Source organism: Microtus pennsylvanicus, chromosome X (genome assembly GCF_037038515.1).
Source record: "Microtus pennsylvanicus isolate mMicPen1 chromosome X, mMicPen1.hap1, whole genome shotgun sequence".
Lineage (NCBI taxonomy): Eukaryota > Metazoa > Chordata > Mammalia > Rodentia > Cricetidae > Microtus > Microtus pennsylvanicus.
Window position 1 is genome coordinate 357,386 of NC_134601.1, and position 20,162 is coordinate 377,547.

General features: G+C 39.0%; 2 protein-coding genes across 2 annotated transcripts in view; one reads left to right on the forward strand and one right to left on the reverse strand.

The window, feature by feature from the left end:
• Positions 1-12,968, forward strand: part of Stk26 (serine/threonine kinase 26) — a 55,184-nt gene extending 42,216 nt beyond the window's left edge. The window contains exons 5-12 of the mRNA XM_075957551.1: positions 5,099-5,207; positions 5,297-5,454; positions 6,272-6,457; positions 7,432-7,580; positions 8,527-8,620; positions 9,146-9,208; positions 9,290-9,426; positions 11,182-12,968. Of these exons, the coding sequence (XP_075813666.1) occupies positions 5,099-5,207; positions 5,297-5,454; positions 6,272-6,457; positions 7,432-7,580; positions 8,527-8,620; positions 9,146-9,208; positions 9,290-9,426; positions 11,182-11,206 (921 nt within the window). The 3' untranslated portion in view covers positions 11,207-12,968. The remainder of the gene's footprint in view (positions 1-5,098; positions 5,208-5,296; positions 5,455-6,271; positions 6,458-7,431; positions 7,581-8,526; positions 8,621-9,145; positions 9,209-9,289; positions 9,427-11,181) is intronic.
• Positions 12,969-14,266: 1,298 nt separating this feature from the next.
• Frmd7 (FERM domain containing 7) overlaps positions 14,267-20,162 on the reverse strand; it is an 87,742-nt gene continuing 81,846 nt past the window's right edge. The window contains exons 10-14 of the mRNA XM_075958541.1: positions 19,859-19,954; positions 18,397-18,560; positions 17,248-17,316; positions 17,055-17,130; positions 14,267-16,125 (exon numbers count right to left, since the gene is read on the reverse strand). Coding sequence (XP_075814656.1) covers positions 15,052-16,125; positions 17,055-17,130; positions 17,248-17,316; positions 18,397-18,560; positions 19,859-19,954 — 1,479 coding nt within the window. The 3' untranslated portion in view covers positions 14,267-15,051. The remainder of the gene's footprint in view (positions 16,126-17,054; positions 17,131-17,247; positions 17,317-18,396; positions 18,561-19,858; positions 19,955-20,162) is intronic.

Sequence of the window (20,162 nt, forward strand, 5' to 3'; positions counted from 1 at the left end):
ACGCCTCTGAGAAAAACTGATCGTTTTTCCTGCGTTGCTGTGGTGGTATCAAAGTTGTTCCCTCCCTAGAAAAATTATGAATGTGCATTTATACTTAAAGTTCAATACAAGTTATAATAGTCAACTTGTTATAGATTGACCATTGGGTGACCATATAGCTGTTTGAGGTTCTTCAGCTGGCTCTAGTCATCAAGGTCTGTGACTTTGAAGCTTTGGACTTGAAAATTCTACAGCACACAGAACTTATACTAAGTGCTTCTAAGTTCTCTTGCAGCTTTAATAGTATGTGATATGATGTATTTGGGGGTTTGTTTTATTTTTGAGGCCCAGGATGACCTGGAACTCATAATCTTCCTGCCTCAGCCTCCTGAGTGTTCTATTCTTGTTTTGAGGCAGAATCTTCAAACCCTCTCATATATCCCTTCTTGCTCTCTTTCAGATTCATGACCTCTTTTTTCATTAATTTTGTTACATGCATATATGTACATGTATATACATGTATATCCCTTAACTATAATTTCCAACTTCTACCATCTTCTGTTCCTTTCTTCAATATTTAAAATTTTTAACTGTAGAATTCTTTTACACCCTAAGTTAGGTATATAAATTTCAAAGTATTGTATGTCTTTGAAAAAATTGTGAATGAGATTACTTCTCTAGTTTCTCTCTCAGCATGTTTGCTATTGGTATATAGAAAGGATGTTTATTTTTGTGTGTTAAATTTGTGGCCTGCCACAAAAGTGGTGGGGCTGGAGAGATGCCTAGGTGATTAGGAACACTGGTTGCTCTTCTAGAGGACCTAGGTTTGATTCTCAGCACCCATATGGCAGCTCACAAATGTCCCCAGTTCCATGAGATCCAACACCCTTACACAAACATACATGTAGGCAAAACACTAATACACATTAAATATAAAACATAAAAGGCTTTAGCCCTGACTGCAAATGACTTCAAATTTCCGGGAATTTGGTGACTAGGAAAGTGTCTGAGAGATTTTCCTTGGTGGGGTAGGTGGTCCATACTTAAACTATTCCAAAGAAATGGCAATTAAGCCAAGAAAGCCAGCCTACAAACCACAATCCCAGAGAATTTAGACAACAATGAGGACACTGAGAGAGAGACATACATAGATCTAATCTACATGAGAAGTAGAAAAAGACAAGATCTCCTGAGTAAATTGGGAGCATGGGGACCTTGGCGGAGGGTTGAAGGGGAGAGGGGAGAGGCAGGGAGGGGAGCAGAGAAAAATGTAGAGCTCAATAAAAATCAATGATAATAATAATAATAATAATAATAATAGAGAAATGACAGTCTCAATGGAGAGCCTCACCTAGGAATTCATGGCTAATTCTTCCTTGACTTTTCTCTTTTATCTCAAGTTCAGTCTTTATGTCTCTATTTTTTCCAGTGAGGCAATTTCTTTTAGAAAAATCTTTATGCCTGTGAGTTTAAGCTGTGTTCTCTTCTCGAACTGAAATGAGCTTATTTCTATAGCACAGGCTCTCCCAGTTGCTCTGGTCTACCTCCTCCATTCCTTCAACATGGATAGCCCTTTATGGAGTCACCACTTACTAAGTCACTAATAGCAATGTACCCATTGGCTGCTGCCATAATCCTAGCTAGCAACCCTAATCTGTATCCGCTGCCAGTAGTTTGTCCAGTTTAATGTAATGTCTAAGTCAAACAAACATATTTCCTTTACCTTTTTGCCGCCCACTTCATCATAAGAAGACAATTGGCAATTCATATAAACTTAATAAGTTAAAATGTCAGCACTCCATTGGTTAAAAGTCTAGTCACCTAATCCCAGCTCTACTAAATGGCTCATGGCTACTGAGCATGCCAGTCACTCTGTGACTTAATTTCATCACATGTTAAATCAAATGAGGAAAATGGGTTAGAAATGTCTAGTTCTGCTTTTCTAGCTAAAAATAAAATTGACACTGCTGTGGTTTAATTATACAGCCCAGAAGATACTGAGAAAACATGTTGCTCCTTTTCAATGTATAGTCATCGACAGATGAGTGCAATTGATTTTGATTAAGAATTTGTTGTAAAAAAAAAAAAAAAAAAAAAAAAAAAAAAAAAAAAGAATTTGTTGTAGAGTAGTAAGAGAAACAAGATGGCTCTGAGCAGCGTGTTTCTCAACTCAAACTGGCACCCACCTAACTGGCTAACACGAGACTATCAATTCTAGTTTATAGTCAGGATTATACACTGTACTCCTCAAGAGTCTTATTCCAAGAAAATCATTCGTTGCAGTTGAACAGACTTTGACCATTTTAGATGCGATGTTATGAAATTTATTGTTTACTGCTTCTTTCTAAAACAGTTAAGTTGTTTTGCACAAAGACATCTGATGGGTAAATAGGATAAAACATGGGCACTGTAGAAAGAAGCCTGGAACCACGTACTAGTTATAAAAGAAGGCCTACTGTGGTAGGCAGCCTCACGGACTGGCAGGAAGTGAAAGGAATGTAGGGAAAACCCATAAACCCACAAGTGCAGGGTCTTTAAAGAGCAATTGTCCCTCTTCTGCATATCCTTATGTTCAAAACCCAGGCAGGTTATACAAGGCAGGTATGTTGCCCTGAGCAGAGGCTTAAAACTTTGCAGAGAAGTTTCAGTTAAGCATTCCAAGACCTTGGCATTTTATTTCCCAAAGTTGTATTTGAAATTTTAAAGAAGCAAAACAATCACTTCCTCTTATATTGCATCTTTGCCACATTCCTTCTGTTCCCCACATGCTTTGTCCTCTTTTTCTCACAACTGCCAGCACACCGTAGGAAACATGTGTACTACAAGGTTTTAGGCCATTTTGGGTATGGTAATGGTCCAGAAAAATCCACCCACACCCACCATCCCATATTCACCCCCTCCCCCTCGCACCACCACCACAAAATAGTCCCTCCCGTCCCTTTTCAGCTTCCAGTTGAAGGTTTACTTTGAATTTTCAACTAATCCTAAAATGCATCATATGTTAATGGACTTTCAAGACCCTTTTTGTTGTTCGTACTGACCTGTTTTAAAAGTTCTGTATTAGGAAGTGGATTGAGCTATCTATCCCACACTTAGAAAACCTTCAAAATGATAGTGGGTGCCCTGAAATTGCCCTTGCCCAATTTCTTAAGTAACCAAGAGTATGCCTCTGGCCCTACCAATGCTTTATGATCATGTACTAAATTCTAGTCTTTGCTCATATGATGTATGTCCTCTGGTTAGTTGGTAGTTCCACGGAATTTCTTTGCCAGCCATTAATAAAATAATGTCTCATTTTTCACCTTTAGAATCACGTTAATCACTAACCTTTAAATTAAAAAGAAATTGAGGTGGAAGTTTATAGATTTGAAAGTTAATAGATAATGTTACCTAGGAACGGGATCTATTGAATTACAGGCATCTCTGGGGGATACAGTAAGACCACTCTTAATAGCGGATGGTGAAACCAAAGTACAAGGTCTATTTTAAGCTGCTAAATTTTGACATAAAAGTGCCCTTTATTCGGTATAAATATGGCATTCATGGAAAGATGAAATACACAAGGTGCCAAAGAGCTGTGAATCCCTCCCAGTGAGGCAGAATAGGCACCTCCCCCCTCCTTCCAGCAAACAGAGCTTTGCCTCCCTGTGCTTCCAGCTTCCCACCCTTCCTGGAATAACACTGTTTGTGCTTTATGAGGTACCAGAATTTTAAAATGACCATTTATTTTAAAGGGATTTTTTTGGGTGTTCCATTACAAGTTCTCCTGAAACCTAATGATTGCTTTCCTTGTCTTCCAGTTGGAATGACTGGCTTTGGTACAGGGGTGGGGAAAGAAAGGGAAGTGTGTTACATTTATTTGAAAAATATTATTCCTCCATGATCTGAATTTTTTACAATGAGAGTCTGAATGGTTGAGTTATTATATTTCTGGCTGAATTTAGATTACGGATGTGTGATTGAAAAACCAGTTCAGTGTTAATATGGAGTGACTGTTTAAAAGCAAGTGCATTCTGTCTTTATCTAGTCATTGTACATGGTATAGTGTGACCTAAGGACACTGCCATGCACACACATGTATTATACTCTAACTGTATTCCCTTCATGCCCCTAAACCCCTGCTTCTTAGTCTTCCTGCTAGTCCATTGTTCCCTTGGAGAGCTTTACTCCCTAAGTAACAGATTCATTCCCCCTTTGCCCATGTGACAAAAGTTCCATTGCCCTTTGCACAGTTTTGCTAAATCTTGGATGTAAATTTTAGAACCCTCAGTAGTTTGCTGGTGGAGTTTTTGGAGTCACTTATGTATACTATCATATCATCTACAAATAGTGGAAGTTCGACTTTGTCCCTTCTAATTTGTAACCAGGATACCTTGCTCAGGCTTGATACAGGGGGAGGGGATCAGTTCTGCCTCAATTTGCTATGCAAGACTTTATTGACTCCCCAGAGGAGTGGGTGGGAAGCGGGGAGGAGGGAGGCAGGAGAAGTGGAGGTAACTGGGTTAGTATGTAAAATGAAAAGAAATTTAAATAGAAATCTACTGTCAAAAAAAAAAAGAATTTGGAGCTAGTATCTAGGTAACGCTTAGCTGAACTTTCAAGATAAATCATTTGTTTATGTGTATATGGGTGGCTTGTTTTTAGGCAGGATCTCATGGAGCCCTGGCTCTCTTGTAGCTCAGGCTAGCTTCAAGCTGTGGATGTAACCAGGGACGAACTGCAACTTTTGACCCTCCTGCATCCATCTCCCAAGTACTAGAATTACAAGCATGTGCCTCCATGCCCAGTCTATGAGTGCTGGAGATCTAACTCGTGTGCTTCCACGCCCAGTCTATGGATGCTGGAGATCTAACTCAGGGTTGTGCTCATGTTAGGCACATACTCTACCAGCTGAGCTATATTGGCATCCTGCAATCTAAATGTCTAAAGCCCTGCACAGCCATTTGAAATGACTTTTATTACCTTTTCTCCCTTTAAAGTTTTTTTTCCTCATTTGTTCAAATGTTGGTTTAATAAGCTATTTCAGATAACTAAGTGATCCAAAATGTCAAAAATACCAATTTTTAATTTCTCCCGAAACTTTTGAAGTGTGTGAGTGTACACGTGTTTTCTTCTTAAGCTGCGCGCTGGGCCATTTGATGAATTCCAGATTGCCACCATGCTCAAGGAGATTTTGAAAGGTCTGGACTATCTGCATTCTGAAAAGAAAATTCACCGAGACATTAAAGGTATACAAAAGTCAAATAGAAACCTGAGAAAAACAGATTCGTTTTGGAGAAGCTGGGAGATACTCATTTTGATTTTCTTTGCCCCCTAGCCGCCAATGTCTTACTTTCAGAACAAGGCGATGTTAAACTTGCTGACTTCGGAGTTGCTGGCCAGCTGACAGATACACAAATTAAAAGAAACACCTTTGTGGGAACTCCATTTTGGATGGCTCCTGAAGTTATTCAGCAGTCAGCTTATGACTCTAAAGTAAAGTATTCTCTGTCCAGATGGGATTCATTGGATATAGGCTTGTCGATAAGCTTTTTAATTTCTCCTTCCTTCGCAAGTGCTTCTAAAAAAAATTATGTCCTATTGTGTTCCTTAATCATAAATCTCTTCAGTGTTGGAAGTATTTGAACCCTATTTATTTCAATGGCTTTTTATCGCACTTGGAATAAAATCTAGAGTCCTTATGGTCACTCATAAGGCCATTGAAGATCTGGCCATTTTTTATCTTCTACCATTGTCATTTCTACTTTCTTTGCTCCAGGCATTATGGCCTCATTGTTCCTCAAACACAAGAACATTTTGACCTCAGGATTTTTCCTCGCTTTCCCCTTTGTCTGGCGAATAGCCTTGCTCCCAATGAGCTATCTCTAAGCATCCCCTGTACAGAGATGCCTCTGCCAACCATCCCGCAGAAACATGTAGCTCCTGTCCCTACTTCGGTCACCATTCCCTTTTCTACTCTTTGCTTCCCCACAGAACTTGGTCCTACCTCACATAATGTTACTCCTTTATTTGTCCCTCCCTCTTAGTAGAATGTAAGCCTCTTCAAGGCAAGAGCTTTCATCTGTTTATTTAGCATTCAAGTAGTATTGTGCCCGTACAAAATATGAGATTTAAATTTTGAATTCATGAGTTACGTTAATTAAAATTGTTGTAATTATTATATATTATATAATACTATTATATTATTATAATTCACCATATTCCTTGATATGTCATTGCAGGAATTTTTGGGCAGCATCCTAGAATGGAGTTTCAAGGTGATAAACGGTTTTTGTTATTATCTTCTTTTTAGGCTGACATTTGGTCATTGGGAATTACTGCTATTGAACTTGCCAAGGGAGAGCCTCCGAATTCTGACATGCATCCAATGAGAGTTCTGTTTCTTATTCCAAAAAACAACCCCCCAACTCTTGTTGGAGACTTTACTAAGTCTTTCAAGGAGTTTATTGATGCTTGCCTGAATAAGGATCCATCGTTTGTGAGTATATGTCATTACCACTGGTGGTTTCCTATTGTTCCATCTACTTCTAACTAAGATGGTGTTTCCTATGGCAGAGAGTACAGTGTGTGGCGAAAACATCTGTGATCCATTTGTACTGCTAATTCCACTCTGTTCTTAACCAGATCCTTGGTCCTTTTTTCTCCTCCCTGACATCATCTTCTTAGTCCCCAGCTACCTAATTATTTCCTATTTCAAGGTTTGGAGAAATAATTAATTTTCTATTAGTTATTTCTTAAAGTACGTGAGTACCTGCTAGTGGTAGAATTGACTAAATTTATTATACCGTGTAGTGTTGTTAAAATAGCCCTGCTTCCACTCCTGGTGATTAGAAAGCCATGAGTACTTTTCTAAGCGAGATGTAGTTATGTTTATGTTGACAGCAAACATTCCAATAGTAAAGAAATGATGAAACAAGCACATTCCCCAAGCACTTGGTGTTTGCATTCATCTACAATAAGAATTAGTGTTTGAAAGAGAAGCATATGCTAAGATGTGGGCAGATAATGACAAAATCAGGGATTCATAAGATGTGCAGATAGCAAAATTGCAACAATCTTGCTCATTTGAATGATTTTTTAGAAATTACAGTCAATGTAATAAAGTGTCTTAAAGTGTTGTTTTGACATTTTAGATGCGTGCTAAGTCCCACTCTTTCTGAGAAGGCTTTGTTGCCTGGCATGCTGGTGAGGTAGCCCAGTATCCGCTTACTGCTGCTCTTTAACAAATGAAGCCGTTAAAGCAGCGAATTTAATGTGCTTACCTTGACCCACCTCAGATAATCGAATCGTCAGCTTTCCTATTACATTTTAACCATCCTTGTGTCTGTAGATATTATTTTCTAGATTTCAGTTTAATAATTCAAATGATGTTTTACCACCTACCTCTCTCTGAAAGATCCTCAAAATAGTCATGAGTTCTTCTTTCTTTGTGTGTGTGTGTCTGTTCCTTAGCGCCCTACGGCTAAAGAACTTTTAAAACACAAGTTCATTGTGAAAAATTCCAAGAAGACTTCATATCTGACTGAACTAATCGATCGATTTAAGAGATGGAAGGCAGAAGGCCACAGTGATGATGAATCCGACTCCGATGGCTCTGACTCGTAAGTACACATTACTGCTGTTTTTATGTGGGCAACCCGTTCTTGTATGCGCTGCCTTTTTGCAATGACCTTCTTGCTTTAGATTAAGTTAAAAATCACATTCTGAGGGCTTACTTCAGCCCCTCTTTACAGTCTGTGGGATACAATAAATTTGGATATATGCTTTGGAAGTGAAAAGCCCTGCTTTTAAATGGTCTCGGTCTAACCCCTAGTGGATACTTGAGTACATTACAAAATTTTGGAATAGGATTTGATTAAAGGTGTTCTATTAGTTCACAAAAAAAGCAATAAGAAGCCATGTTTTCTCGTTCTGCCGTGGCAACCTGCAGAACCCTTTTGAGACCTGTTCTCATGACCTTTCCTACCTCCTGGTCTCCAACCAAACTGATCAGACTGATCTGTGAGCTGCTATACCTAGTTACTTAGGTATGATTTTTACTCTGTGGACAAGTTAGTCTTTTTGAAAAATGGCAGTATTTGCACTAATAGTTCTGCTTCTTAACTTGTGCTCATCTTAACTTGAGTAGAAGAATCCAAGGTAGGTAAACCTCTACAAAGGTAGCACCCTGTGTCTTCACACAAGATTCTCAAGTACCTGCATTTAGGAGAAATTGCCCAATATTGAAATGAACAAAATATATCAGGATAGTTTGTCCCCAATCTAAGGCTTGTTAACCTTAACTGCCCATGAAAACTTCTTGATGGAACTTTAAAAACACAAGGCATTCTGCTAGGGAGCCTGGTTCAGGCATGGAGGATAGCAGTATTAGCATATAGAGATATGGGTGATCAATTGGAGCTGAGAAATGCTGCTGGTCTTGAATAAAACAGAGTATCCACCTGAAACTGAGGTCAGATGCGGTATTGTATGGCGACTTTACTGTAAGCTCTTCAGATTTGGTGTGTTTTGCCATGTCAAATTACTTCGCATCTGGTATTTCTTTAGGGAATCCACCAGCAGGGAAAGTAATACTCACCCTGAATGGAGTTTCACCACTGTGCGTAAGAAGCCTGATCCAAAGAAACTACAGAATGGGGAGGTATGTATATGGAGCTAATTATACAATTTAACATAGTAGATTGTATCATATCATCTTCATATACATATCATTGTAAGTTTTTCTCAGCTGATCATATCCTCCTTCATATCCTCCTTATAGGCTTTTTAAAAATAGTGTGATGAGATTATAATGTGCAAAACTATGAGAATTTAATACCACTGCATGCCTGTCTGCCTCCCTATCTGCATAATAATGTTCATTTATCATTAACTGTGACCTAATTTAGTCATAGAAATCATTTAAATGGCCACTGTTACTTTTAAAATTCATGTCCATGTAGAAATGTAAACTCAGGGAATCAGATGTCTATTGGAATCCTAGACATTAGGGGGCTTCCACTGATGGGTGCGAATCTGTGACAGAAAGGAAATATGGGGACTAGCCTTATCTTGGGTCTTTTGAAGGAAGAATTCAAATTGATTCACATTTGCTATCAAATAAGTAAGAAAAGCCATGAATGATTATTTTAATTCCGTGTGTGTAATCTGTATCATTTCTTCAAAGGAGCAAGATCTTGTGCAAACCTTGAGCTGTTTGTCTATGATAATCACACCTGCATTTGCTGAAGTAAGTGTGGGTTATTTAGCATCCGATATCGGTCTCGAGTGGCAGGATAGTTTAAATGTTATAGCTATCATTCTTTTCCAGCTTAAACAGCAGGATGAGAACAATGCAAGCCGAAACCAGGCAATTGAAGAACTTGAGAAAAGCATCGCTGTGGCTGAAGCTGCCTGTCCTGGCATCACAGATAAAATGGTGAAGAAATTAATTGAAAAATTTCAAAAGTAAGTTTTAAGTATCGTTTTCAAAATGATGTTAACATTTCAGATGTTAATTTATGGTGGAATACGGGTGCCTTGGTGCAGTCATTTATGTTCCCCCCTACAGGATCGCTTCCTAATAGTTGTGTACTTGAAAACAGTTTTGTTTCTTGTTTCTTGCCCATCTTAAACATTGCCTTGTGTGTGTATGTGTGTGTGTGTGTGTGTGTGTGTGTGTGAAAGAGAGAGAGAGACAGAGACAGAGAGAATGGAGGGAGATTGCTGCATATGCTTATCCACATGGGTATGTGGGCGAACTGTCTTGCACACGGGCCTGTGTTGGAAACAGGTCAATATCAGATTTGTAACCCTATCAATTTCCACCTTACTTTTTGAGGCAGGATCTCTCACTGAACATGGAGCTTGCCCTTTTAGGAAGACGATCTATCCAGTGACGCCCTGAAATACTCCTCTCTGTCCTCCCATGCTGAAGTCCTGGGCCTTAGTCACACCTGACAACAACAAGGGCACTAAGGATCTGAATTCAGGTCCTTGGTCTTGGACCTCAAGCACTTTACCTACTGAGCCAGTCCAGTATTAGCCCCTGAACTATTATGTTTAGATATGGAAAGGCAGTTTTCTACTGAACCAAACAGCCTAGATTTTTTCCCTCTCTTCCTCCGTCAGCATTGAAATTTGGGCACATGTAACATCACGCATGTTTCCATTCTTGGCAGTACTCTTACTATTTGCAGAAACACCACTAACCTGATTATTTCCACTAACAAAGTTATTCCATTTGAGCCCTTATGTGATGTTGATTAAAAGACTTAGAAAAGACAGCCCAGACCAGTGGTTCTCAACCTTCTTAATGTATGACCCTTTAATAAAGTTTTTCACATTGTGCTGACCTATAACCATAAAATTTCTTTCATTGCTAATTCATAATTGTAATTTTGCTACTGTTATGAATAGTAATGCAAATACCTGTATTTATTTTTATTTTTTTCGAGACAGGGTTTCTCCGTAGCCTTTTGGTTCCTGTCCTGGAACTAGCTCTTGTAGACCAGGCTGGCCTCGAACTCACAGAGATCCGCCTGCCTCTGCCTCCCGAGTGCTGGGATTAAAGGCATGCACCACCTCCGCCCGGCATACCTGTGTTTTCTAATGGTCTTTGGTGATACCTATGGAAGGGATCATGACCCACAGGTTGAGAACTACTGCCATAGACAGCAATAGAGGCTTCTTCAGTTTCTGCCTTGTTGCCTATTCGCTTGATTTTGTTCAAAAAAGTTCTTACAGTTAATGTGAAATTTCTTTTCTTAAACAAGACTTTTGTATATATACATACATATTCATTAGCTTTCGTGAGTTGAAACATGATTGTACAGATCATAACTTTAAACCCATCATATCTCTTCTGGTTCCATCTTTAGATTTCCCTGCTCAACTGAGCTCAAGGTGAAACTAAATATTTATCTTTCCACCCAATAAAGTTTACTACTGAGGACTAAGGAGCTAAAGTAGTCTTAAAAATCCCCCAGATTCTAATAAAATAAAAAACACCTCCCATCTCTTTTGCTGTTTACAACCAGATCCATTGCAAGTTAGGAGAGCAGATGCAGAGGAATTGTGGACCATCTTTGCATCTTTTAATATCCATCTACATAATAATCAAAGAAAAGAATTTGTCTCCATTTGTTGTAGAGTTCATGAGTGAGAAATATGGATGACTTGTCTAAAATTATACATTGATTTATACTGTTCTTAATTTTACAGATGTTCTGCCGATGAGTCCTCTTAAAAATGTGTTGTTGCTATTGCTGGCTTCAGTTTCATATGGAGCTAGAGAAACCCACCAAAGCTATGTCAACCTTAATTATGCTTAACCCATGAGCTCCCGGTGCCTTTGGATCTTTGCGACATTGAAGATTTAGGAGAAGCTTTCAAGTATTTTGTGATGGTGGCTATCATTTTGTATTTTAAAGAGATTATTTTGTAAGGAATAATTTTAATACTATAGTTTCACCTGTATTGTAGTAAATGTTGAGATATGGTTGATTTTTTTTAACTTTAAGTACCATTATTTTTTATGTTACTAGAATGAATACTGTTTGGTTTTCAATCTTTAGTTAACTGTACACTCATGAAACATACAGGTCTTTCAAAGTCATCCTAAATATTGAACGTCTGTAAATCATCAAGCTTTAAAAAGCATTCTTTTTTTTTTACACAAACACTCTAAGATTGACTATTTGTAGGGAGATAGAAATAAGTCATACCTTCTTAACATCATATTTTTAATAAGCTCTTGGAAGAAGCGCCTAGAAAAGTATTGATTTTTCTAGCAAGGTATTCTGGATTCCAGGCAGCTCCATGATTATCATACTTGAGAACCTTGTGTTTGAAGAACCATTTCCAGGCAACATGTAGCAGAAGTACTTCTTGGTATTTTTATCTTCTCTTTAAGATGGAAGAAGCGGTTAACCCTTATTTAACATGATTAGACTTTTAAAGTAATCTCATTTAGCCAAGGATGAGGGTTTGGTTAAACTGGAGGAATTAGTCTGGCTTCAACCTTCAAATCTTCAGCTCAAATAATATTGTACATGCTTGGATTTAGAAAAGTTTTAGAAACCTTGTTGTCTTGTGAGTAAATACCTGATCCATAGTTATGAACATAAGGACACCAGCATCTTTTGTCATGGTAACTCAATTTTCGTAGAAACTATTTATATATTTTTTCTTTATAATTATACACACATAAGCATAGTGTGTTCGGTTTTGAAAAGGTATTTAAGTGAACATTGTCTAGCTCATGTGAAAATACCATAGGGCACGAACATTTCTCTTCATACAAAGGTAAGATAGACTGTACAGTTAATTTTCAGTTCTATTTATGGTACTGTTAAGTGAGTGATACCCTCTTTTAGCCCTATATATATACTATGTTTGCCTAAGAGCTGAACTGGGGCTATAGTTTCATAGCTGTAGGCTTGTTGTCACTGATTAATTTTGACAGTTACGATTTTCGTGTTTGTATCTGCACATGATTTTTGCACAAATGATCTTTAAAATGTCTGGACAACTGCCAAATATTAAAAGAAAGGTGTTATGTAAGTAAACAATAGAGTTTTTAGTTGAAGTGGCCATTACATGCCTTCTTTTAAAAAAGAAATTCAAACACTTGTGAAGGTATAGTGTTGTATGTCATGAAAATTCTTTTTGTTGGTGCCTGTACGCTAACAGTTGCTTTTACTTGATTGTATTTTGAAGTCATGATTCGGTTAGAGTTTTCATCAGTTCTGTAACTGAAATTCAATTACACTTTGTTCTCCACAGTGTTCTACAAATAATTGTGTGACTTGAATCATGGATTACATTCGTATTTTTGTAAAAATAAAATCCACCAGTTCATAAATTGATTATGTAAAACCTTACCACATAACTGCATCCCAAATACAGCTTGTATTGCTTGTTCATTGGAGCTTTTGTCCCGTAGACTGTTTCTAGGTAAAGCATACTTCAGTGTTTGGGGGATTTTAAAAATAAATATTTAAACTTTATGATCCTTGACGCTTGTTTTCTTGAGGGTAGGTCTGATATGTTATTCTAATTGTTTTAAAATACTTCTCCTTTTTCTTCTATTATTGGAACATAACCAAGGTTTACTAAGAATTGATTCTACCCACAGGTGAACACAGATATCCTGCCTCCCCCCTTAACAAAATTATTAAGTCCTTTCAAAAATGTCTTCAGACAACCAACTCACTGCTCTCCGTAATTACTATTTTAAATAAAAATCACATACAGATTTGAAATTTATCATTCTGAAGGAAAGTGTACATTTAGCCAAAGTGTTTAGAAATGAAAATGAGATAAGGAAAAACCATATAAAATATAAGATTTTGAATTTCTTGTGGGGAAAAGATTACAGGTAATTTTTTAAAAATAATAAAGATCTCTATAAATTACAGCTAGGTGGTCAAGCTTCAGTATATTCATAGTTTTCAATAACTACTCTACACTTGTGACTTAGTGGATTTGTGTCCAGGAATAGAAGAAAAGGAGTGGGTTGAAGCACAGTAAAGCTGTTTTTGCTAAGGTGGAGAATAAAGAAATCTGTTGTCTACCTTTTCACTTATTAAATCACATAGAAAATTGTTTATTCTATCACTTCACTTCTTTGACATTTATATTTAACACTGGCTTGAAAATTCATTGTACTTAAGATTATCAACGAAGTTCTTCAATAGTCTTCCTTGAGGATTGGTAGACAAATATTGAATGGGTCAAGAGCAGAATTTTGAGGGTTGGAGAAATTGCTCAGTGCTGAAGAACACTGGCCGCTTCAGCAAAGGACCTAGGCTGAGTTTCCTAGCACCAACATGGTGGTTCACAACTATCTGTAACTCCCATTCCAAGGGATCCCACCCCATCTTCTGGCCTCTACAGGAGGCAGGCACACACATGGTATACTTACTCATGCACATAACGTTTTTTCAAAAGCAATCAAACTGAGCTTAGCACCATGTTACATCACTGTAACCGCTAGCACACGGCAGGCTGGGGCAAGAGGATCAGGAGTTGGAGACCACCCTCAGCTTCTTGAGAAAATTAAAAAACAACCACACAATAGAATTTTTGGTCCCTTTCAGAGCCTGGTGGTGGTGCTCTCTCTTTTTGTCTCACTCGGCCCTTGTTTCCACGTGATCCCAGCCATTCATTTTCTCCTGTCTCTATTCTTTTTCCATCTTCTAACTATCCTCTTCTATAGATATAGGCCACAACCATCTACTTCAGAATTCTTATTAAAACAAAATGAAAGTCATACGTATAACTTCTGTTTGAGTAGATCTTCCATTGTTCTTTATTAAAATTATACCTCAGATCCTTGCCTACATGCATGCAACCAAGGTATGGCAAAAATATACTCCAGCAGGAGAAATTAATAAACAAACTTGCTTGTTAACATTGATTTCCACCATATATCATAAGTAGTTAAGAAGAGAGAAATTAGAAGTCAACATCATAATATCTTCATCAGGCACACATCTGACATGAGAAATGGGCCTAATCTAAGAACCTCCAGGATATAGAATTCTGTTAAATCCTCTATTAATTCTAAACATGTTCTGCTGAGAGGAACTATGCCACTCACTTACGTATATTGACATTCTTAGTATATAACAAAACTGATCACTGGGTCCCAAACAGGTTATCAGGAGAGAAACCATAGTTTAGTGTTACATAAGCACAAACACAAACCCAACATAATCATGGACTACTGAATCACAAAGTGGCATTAGAAGCCAGTCCCATACACCAACCCATGCCATTGTTCTTCAGCTTTGAAGATGGTCTTCATTTATAATATCTGCTCAAAGAAATGTTGAATGGTGATGGCGTACACCTCCCTCACACTGCCATAGGAGAAGGCATGTTCCAGAGTCTGCTCGGAGGAAATAAAAGAACGAAGTTCCTAGAAGGAGACCGCAACTTAATCTTTCATAAACTGAGTGCCAGCAGTGAGCAGACTCCATTAGCATCAATTAAGATGACTAAGGAGAAGGTATATTGAAAGGCTCTTAGGTCTTACCTAAAGCAGTAACAGGGAACAGGCCAGGAACATTCACAGAGTTCACTCTTTTAAGCTAAGAAATAGTTGCATGGCTTCAGCAAAGTCCTATCTTCAGCATCTGGCATGGTGAAAGAAATATCTTCTTCCTCTTCATCTAGCTGTAGACTACCAGACGACAAGCGGATTCGGGCCCTAGGTGACTTTGTGCCTTTGCCATACAAAGAGTAGTAGTCTGGTTTCAGAATCTCCGATTCTGAATCACTGGACTCACTAACTACGTATCTTTCTGCCGAGCTCTGATCCATTACAACCGTGGGGAACTCCTGCTCTGCAAATGTACAGGTAAAGGGATCTGTTTTACGAGTCAAAGCAGGACAAGGCCCTAAAGGTCTAAATTCTGACCCAAAAGGAAAACGGATCGTTTTCATGTCTGAATGGCTCTGAGATCGTTTAGGAGTTTGCTCTTGAAGGTTATATGCAAAAGCATCATCCAAATGTGGATCTTCCTCCCCTAGGTCTACACTGATATTGCTCCTCCCACAAGTTCTAGCCATAGCTTCTTGAAGGTCTTGCTGTAAACTTTTTATCCTGCTATTCCTGGGGCTCCTCTTGACTGGTTTTACTGCACTGGGATCTAGATAGCTGTCTGATCTAACATTTTCCTCTGCCATGATTGGAGACCGCCTGGGTACCTGGGGTGGCTTGTCCACATAAAAAAAGACTTGAGGAGGCATGATATCAACCTGCTGGCTAGTACAAGGAATATAGGGCACATCGGTGTATGTGAGCTGCCTTGCTGGACTCACTTTGCTGGGGAAAGCAGGAGATGTGCTTATGTGATTGTCCACACACTTCGAGCCTGTCTGGAAGGAGCTTAGAGGGCTCCGTTCCTCAAAAAAGTCTATGGGATCCGGGTCGGTGTTGAAGACAGGATCTGCATAAACAAAGGTGAAAGAGGAACTGCTTTGGGATGGATGGAGCGGTGTGGGATCTGCCTCTGGTTTGGACCTCTCCAGCTCGGCTAAAAATGTCACCTCTACCGCCGAGTTTCTCCTCCTCTTGTCTAGCATAGGTTCAGATGTGTGCGCCCCATCTGCGTTTCGGTAGTAGCCGCTGCCATAGGGAAGTCTCAGGTCTTCCACCTTGAAAACCCAGATATGTTGATGTCAGATGGGTTAGGTTAGATATGTAACCATGAACCAAGTTATAGGTTAGAAAATACATGTGGCACTCTTCATTCTCAGTGACATCTCATTTCTAGACTCCACATTTCACGGGTCCTTCAGGTCATTCTATTTCAAGCAGTTCATTTTGGTAGCTATGTCAAAGAAGTAGCAATCCCACGCCTGTCTGCCTTTGTCTAGCTATGTGCACCTTAGACACCACGGTCTTACATTCCTACCCCAGCCTCCTCTATATTTTCTGTAAATAAAAGGTAGAAAGGAGAGCTGTGCATGGCCTGAGAGATTCATAATCTCCATGATCCCTTTCAGCGGTTACATCTGATGCCTTTCGGATAAAGGCCATCTGTGACTTGAGTGAAGGCATGGGAATTTGTGTCGCCTACAATTAACTTTTGTAGACAGTACCAAAGAAAAATGATGAACAATCTTCCTGATCTAAGTCTCAAATGGGGCGATCATTTTACAGTTCCAAGGTTGTAACTGTATCTAGAAATCATGTTACCCAAGTAAGAAACAACACCGTACGCCTTTCTTGAAGCCTTATTGTTTCTACTTGATTTAAAAAAAAAGAGCTTTTAAATTTAAAATTACGAAGCCATACAAATGTATTAATTATTATCATCTGAATTTTTAAAGATGTTGATAGGACAGATTGCAATTTGAAGGTACACCAGGGATTTCACTTGTACACAGTACACAGTTAGTTGTAGTTTACAAAACGGCCTATTAGCAGGAAGGACTGACTGTGCCAAGACCTCCCCAAGCGACTAACCCCGTATGGAGTGACCTTGGTACACAGTAGGTAGATCTGGCAAAATCAACTCTTGGAAGCATTTGAAGACTGGATGACTTATACCTAAAGAAGTAGGGCTTTTCTGAAACCTTACTTGTTTGGACACGTCTGAGAGAATGTCTGGTGATGACCTGCACTGTCGCTCGTGATACTGAGATGGGTACTGTTTCCTGTAAGCCCCAAACAGAGAAGTCATTGAAATGCCCATTAGGTAAATTACAGGCTACATAGACATCGCTAAAGTCAACTTCCAATCAGCATGAGAAACAAGAAGGAAAAAGGTGCACCTTTCAAACGGCAGGCTCTTTAACCTCCCCTTTTTCCCATACTCCAAAAGTTGCCTTTGAGTTCTTCCACTATTGTAAAGAAAAGACAAAAATCATTAATTCCATCATAAGACTATATGCCACTAAAACCCGACACCCTCATCTTTGAACCTTAAACTGTCTGGATGAGTGGCATGCATTGTGACTCTCTGTCATACTGATGCTATACCTACTTCTCTGGACACCAAGAATAGAGTAAATTCATCTACCCAAAAAATGGGCTTTAAAAAACCTGTAAAATACAAATCCCAACTGACTCTTACTGGGAGAAACACAAGAGGCAGGAAAAAGTCACAATAATAAGAAAACCCAAAATTTCGGGACCATTTAGCAAAGGGCCAGACCTAACATGCCACCCCTACCTAAGGCTATCACTGCACAATGGCCTGCAAAGGCTAAGAAGGGAGTTTTATAAGTCGGGTCATTAAGACAGAGCAAAATATGCTCAATATCATCTGTTTAACAACATAGGGATTTGTAGAGTACACTTTGGAAACATTCCATCAAAAATATGTTTTTTAAATATCTCTATTCTTCCAAGGGCAGGTTTCCAGGGTCTGAAAAATTCCTTATGTGGAAACATTATGATTAGAATCATTTTTGCAATCACTAGAGTTTTGTAAGCTTCTCCCCGTGGATTTCAAGGCTAGTGTGTTCAAATAGAAACAGTATCTCAAGTCTACCTCTCTTCAATTCCCCTAAGGTGGAAACTTCTCAATACAGGATTGCTCCATCTTTCAAATCTCTTGACCCGCATCCAGTGTTTACTCACTCTATCTTTTCCCTAAATGCCATTAATAGATATGATTGACCTTTCCTTCCACATCCTGCATAGAAGCTGCCTTTCAGGGAGACAGTAAGTTCATTGAATACAATTTTTCAAGTACCCTCTGCTACCCTACATCCTCACTGTAATTCTGACCCAACCCCTTTGGTTAGTAAATACTGACCTAATGCAATGCAGCAAGAATGAACAGTAAGGAATATTTATAATCTTTCAAGTGACTTAAATAGATTCTTTATTACTTCTGGAATTCCGACTCCTCCCACTGTTTCCCATGGACTGAAAAGAAAGTGTGCATGGTCTTCCCATGCACGGAGTGTAATTACCTGTAGCGGAAACTGGAGCCCTTGCTGCAGAGAAGGGTCTTGGGCTTTGACTTGGGCTCTTCGGAAAGCCTGAAGAAAGCATGGTACTCCACACAAGTCTTCCAGAAAGCTTTGCATGCATCTCGGCTAGCCATGGTGAACTCCAAAGTGTCTTTGTACAACATCTATATAAACCATTTTCTATCAAGCAAAACATCCTGCGAGAATACCAAAGACCTTCCAACCTTCTAAACAAACAGTCCGGCAGCCCATGAAGTGTCTGCTTTTCTGTTTGGCTCCCCGTAGGCTCCACAGCCACCGGAACCAAATGAATCGCAACCTTCCAAAGATCAGACACTGCATCCACTCATGCGCCAAGCCTTGTCTCAGAAGCCAGGCTTGCTTCGCGCACTCCCCTCCCTTTAAATGCCGTTCTGCCTTGCCTCTTTGCTGCCAGAAACATTTTAGGAAGCTGTAAATTAGGTTAAAATGAATATCAAAGGGCTTCTTTTTCAAGGTGGCAAGAAGGTATAAATGACCAAGAAGCAAGGGGAAGGGGGGAGATTTCATTCTTGCTGTGAGGATGATTAAATGTGTAGGAGTGTTTTCAATGACCCAGCAAGAAATACACCTGCCTCTACGTACTTTCTCATACCGCAGCGCTTTGTATTTCTCTCTTGGCATAGTCCGTATTTTAATGTGTCCTAAGGGAACTTCGATTTACAGTTCTAAAGTACAAGTTTTTCCCATCTTGAGTCACCGTGCACACTCGTTGGCCCAAGGCTCTATGGAGGTTCCCAGCTGTCTTTTCAACAGCCCCACCAGCAGTCAGAACTGACTTCCCCCTCCTCTCATTTCCTTCCAGGTTCTTGCGTATAGCCCCTGAGGCTCCCCATGAAGTTCACACTAGGTCTGGTCCCATGAACTATTCAAATGAACGCCTTTACATAACACCAAGATCTAGGCAATGTAATTCAAACTTGATCTTTTATAGGTTCAAATTACTTGATACACATATAGGTTTTTTACCCCTTCATGGTCAGTCATTAAAACATCCTTCCTAACACCTTGTCAGCCTAAGCATGTAGTTGATGTTTGATATTTTTCTCTTAAGGGAAGTGTGTGAAGATACTTTATAAAATATAAAAGAGAAGGTCAAACAATTACTTCTGTTGTCCTAGATCTGGTGGCCCCCATTTAACTCATCAGATCCCTCAAAGATGCTATCCACAGAGACTTGCCTTTCAGTCCAGCTGCCTCATTTTCCTTTTGCATCATTTGTTCTGAAGTGCAAATCAGATGTCATAGTGTTTTGCCTTTAGTTGAAGCATCATTAAATCTCTGCTCAGTTTATATAGAGGACAAAGAGGGATCCATCACCCTTCAGGGCTAGGCACCTTTCACCATTTATATTCAAATCATTTCTAGAGCAACAGCAAAACTCCAAGTGAACAGAAATAGAATGTATTAGAAACCTACTCACCAAAATATTAGCATGAAGTTTGATGAGAAAATGTTTCCTCTTAAAACTCAACTTGCGGATCTTAGCCCAGTTGAAAGTATTAATCTTTGTATTTCCCTATAAAGAAACACATAGGCAGTTTCAGAACATATCTGCATGAGTTGGGTTGTGCCACAGTAAAAGTATGATGGAAAGTACTGTTCATGAATAAGAGCCTGTGCAACTTAAACATTGCAGGTAGGGAACAAGTTCCTCCAGTATAGAAGCAAGAAGGAGCACCAAAGGGACTTTTAAGGCAGTACAGTGAGACCACAGCAGAATGGAT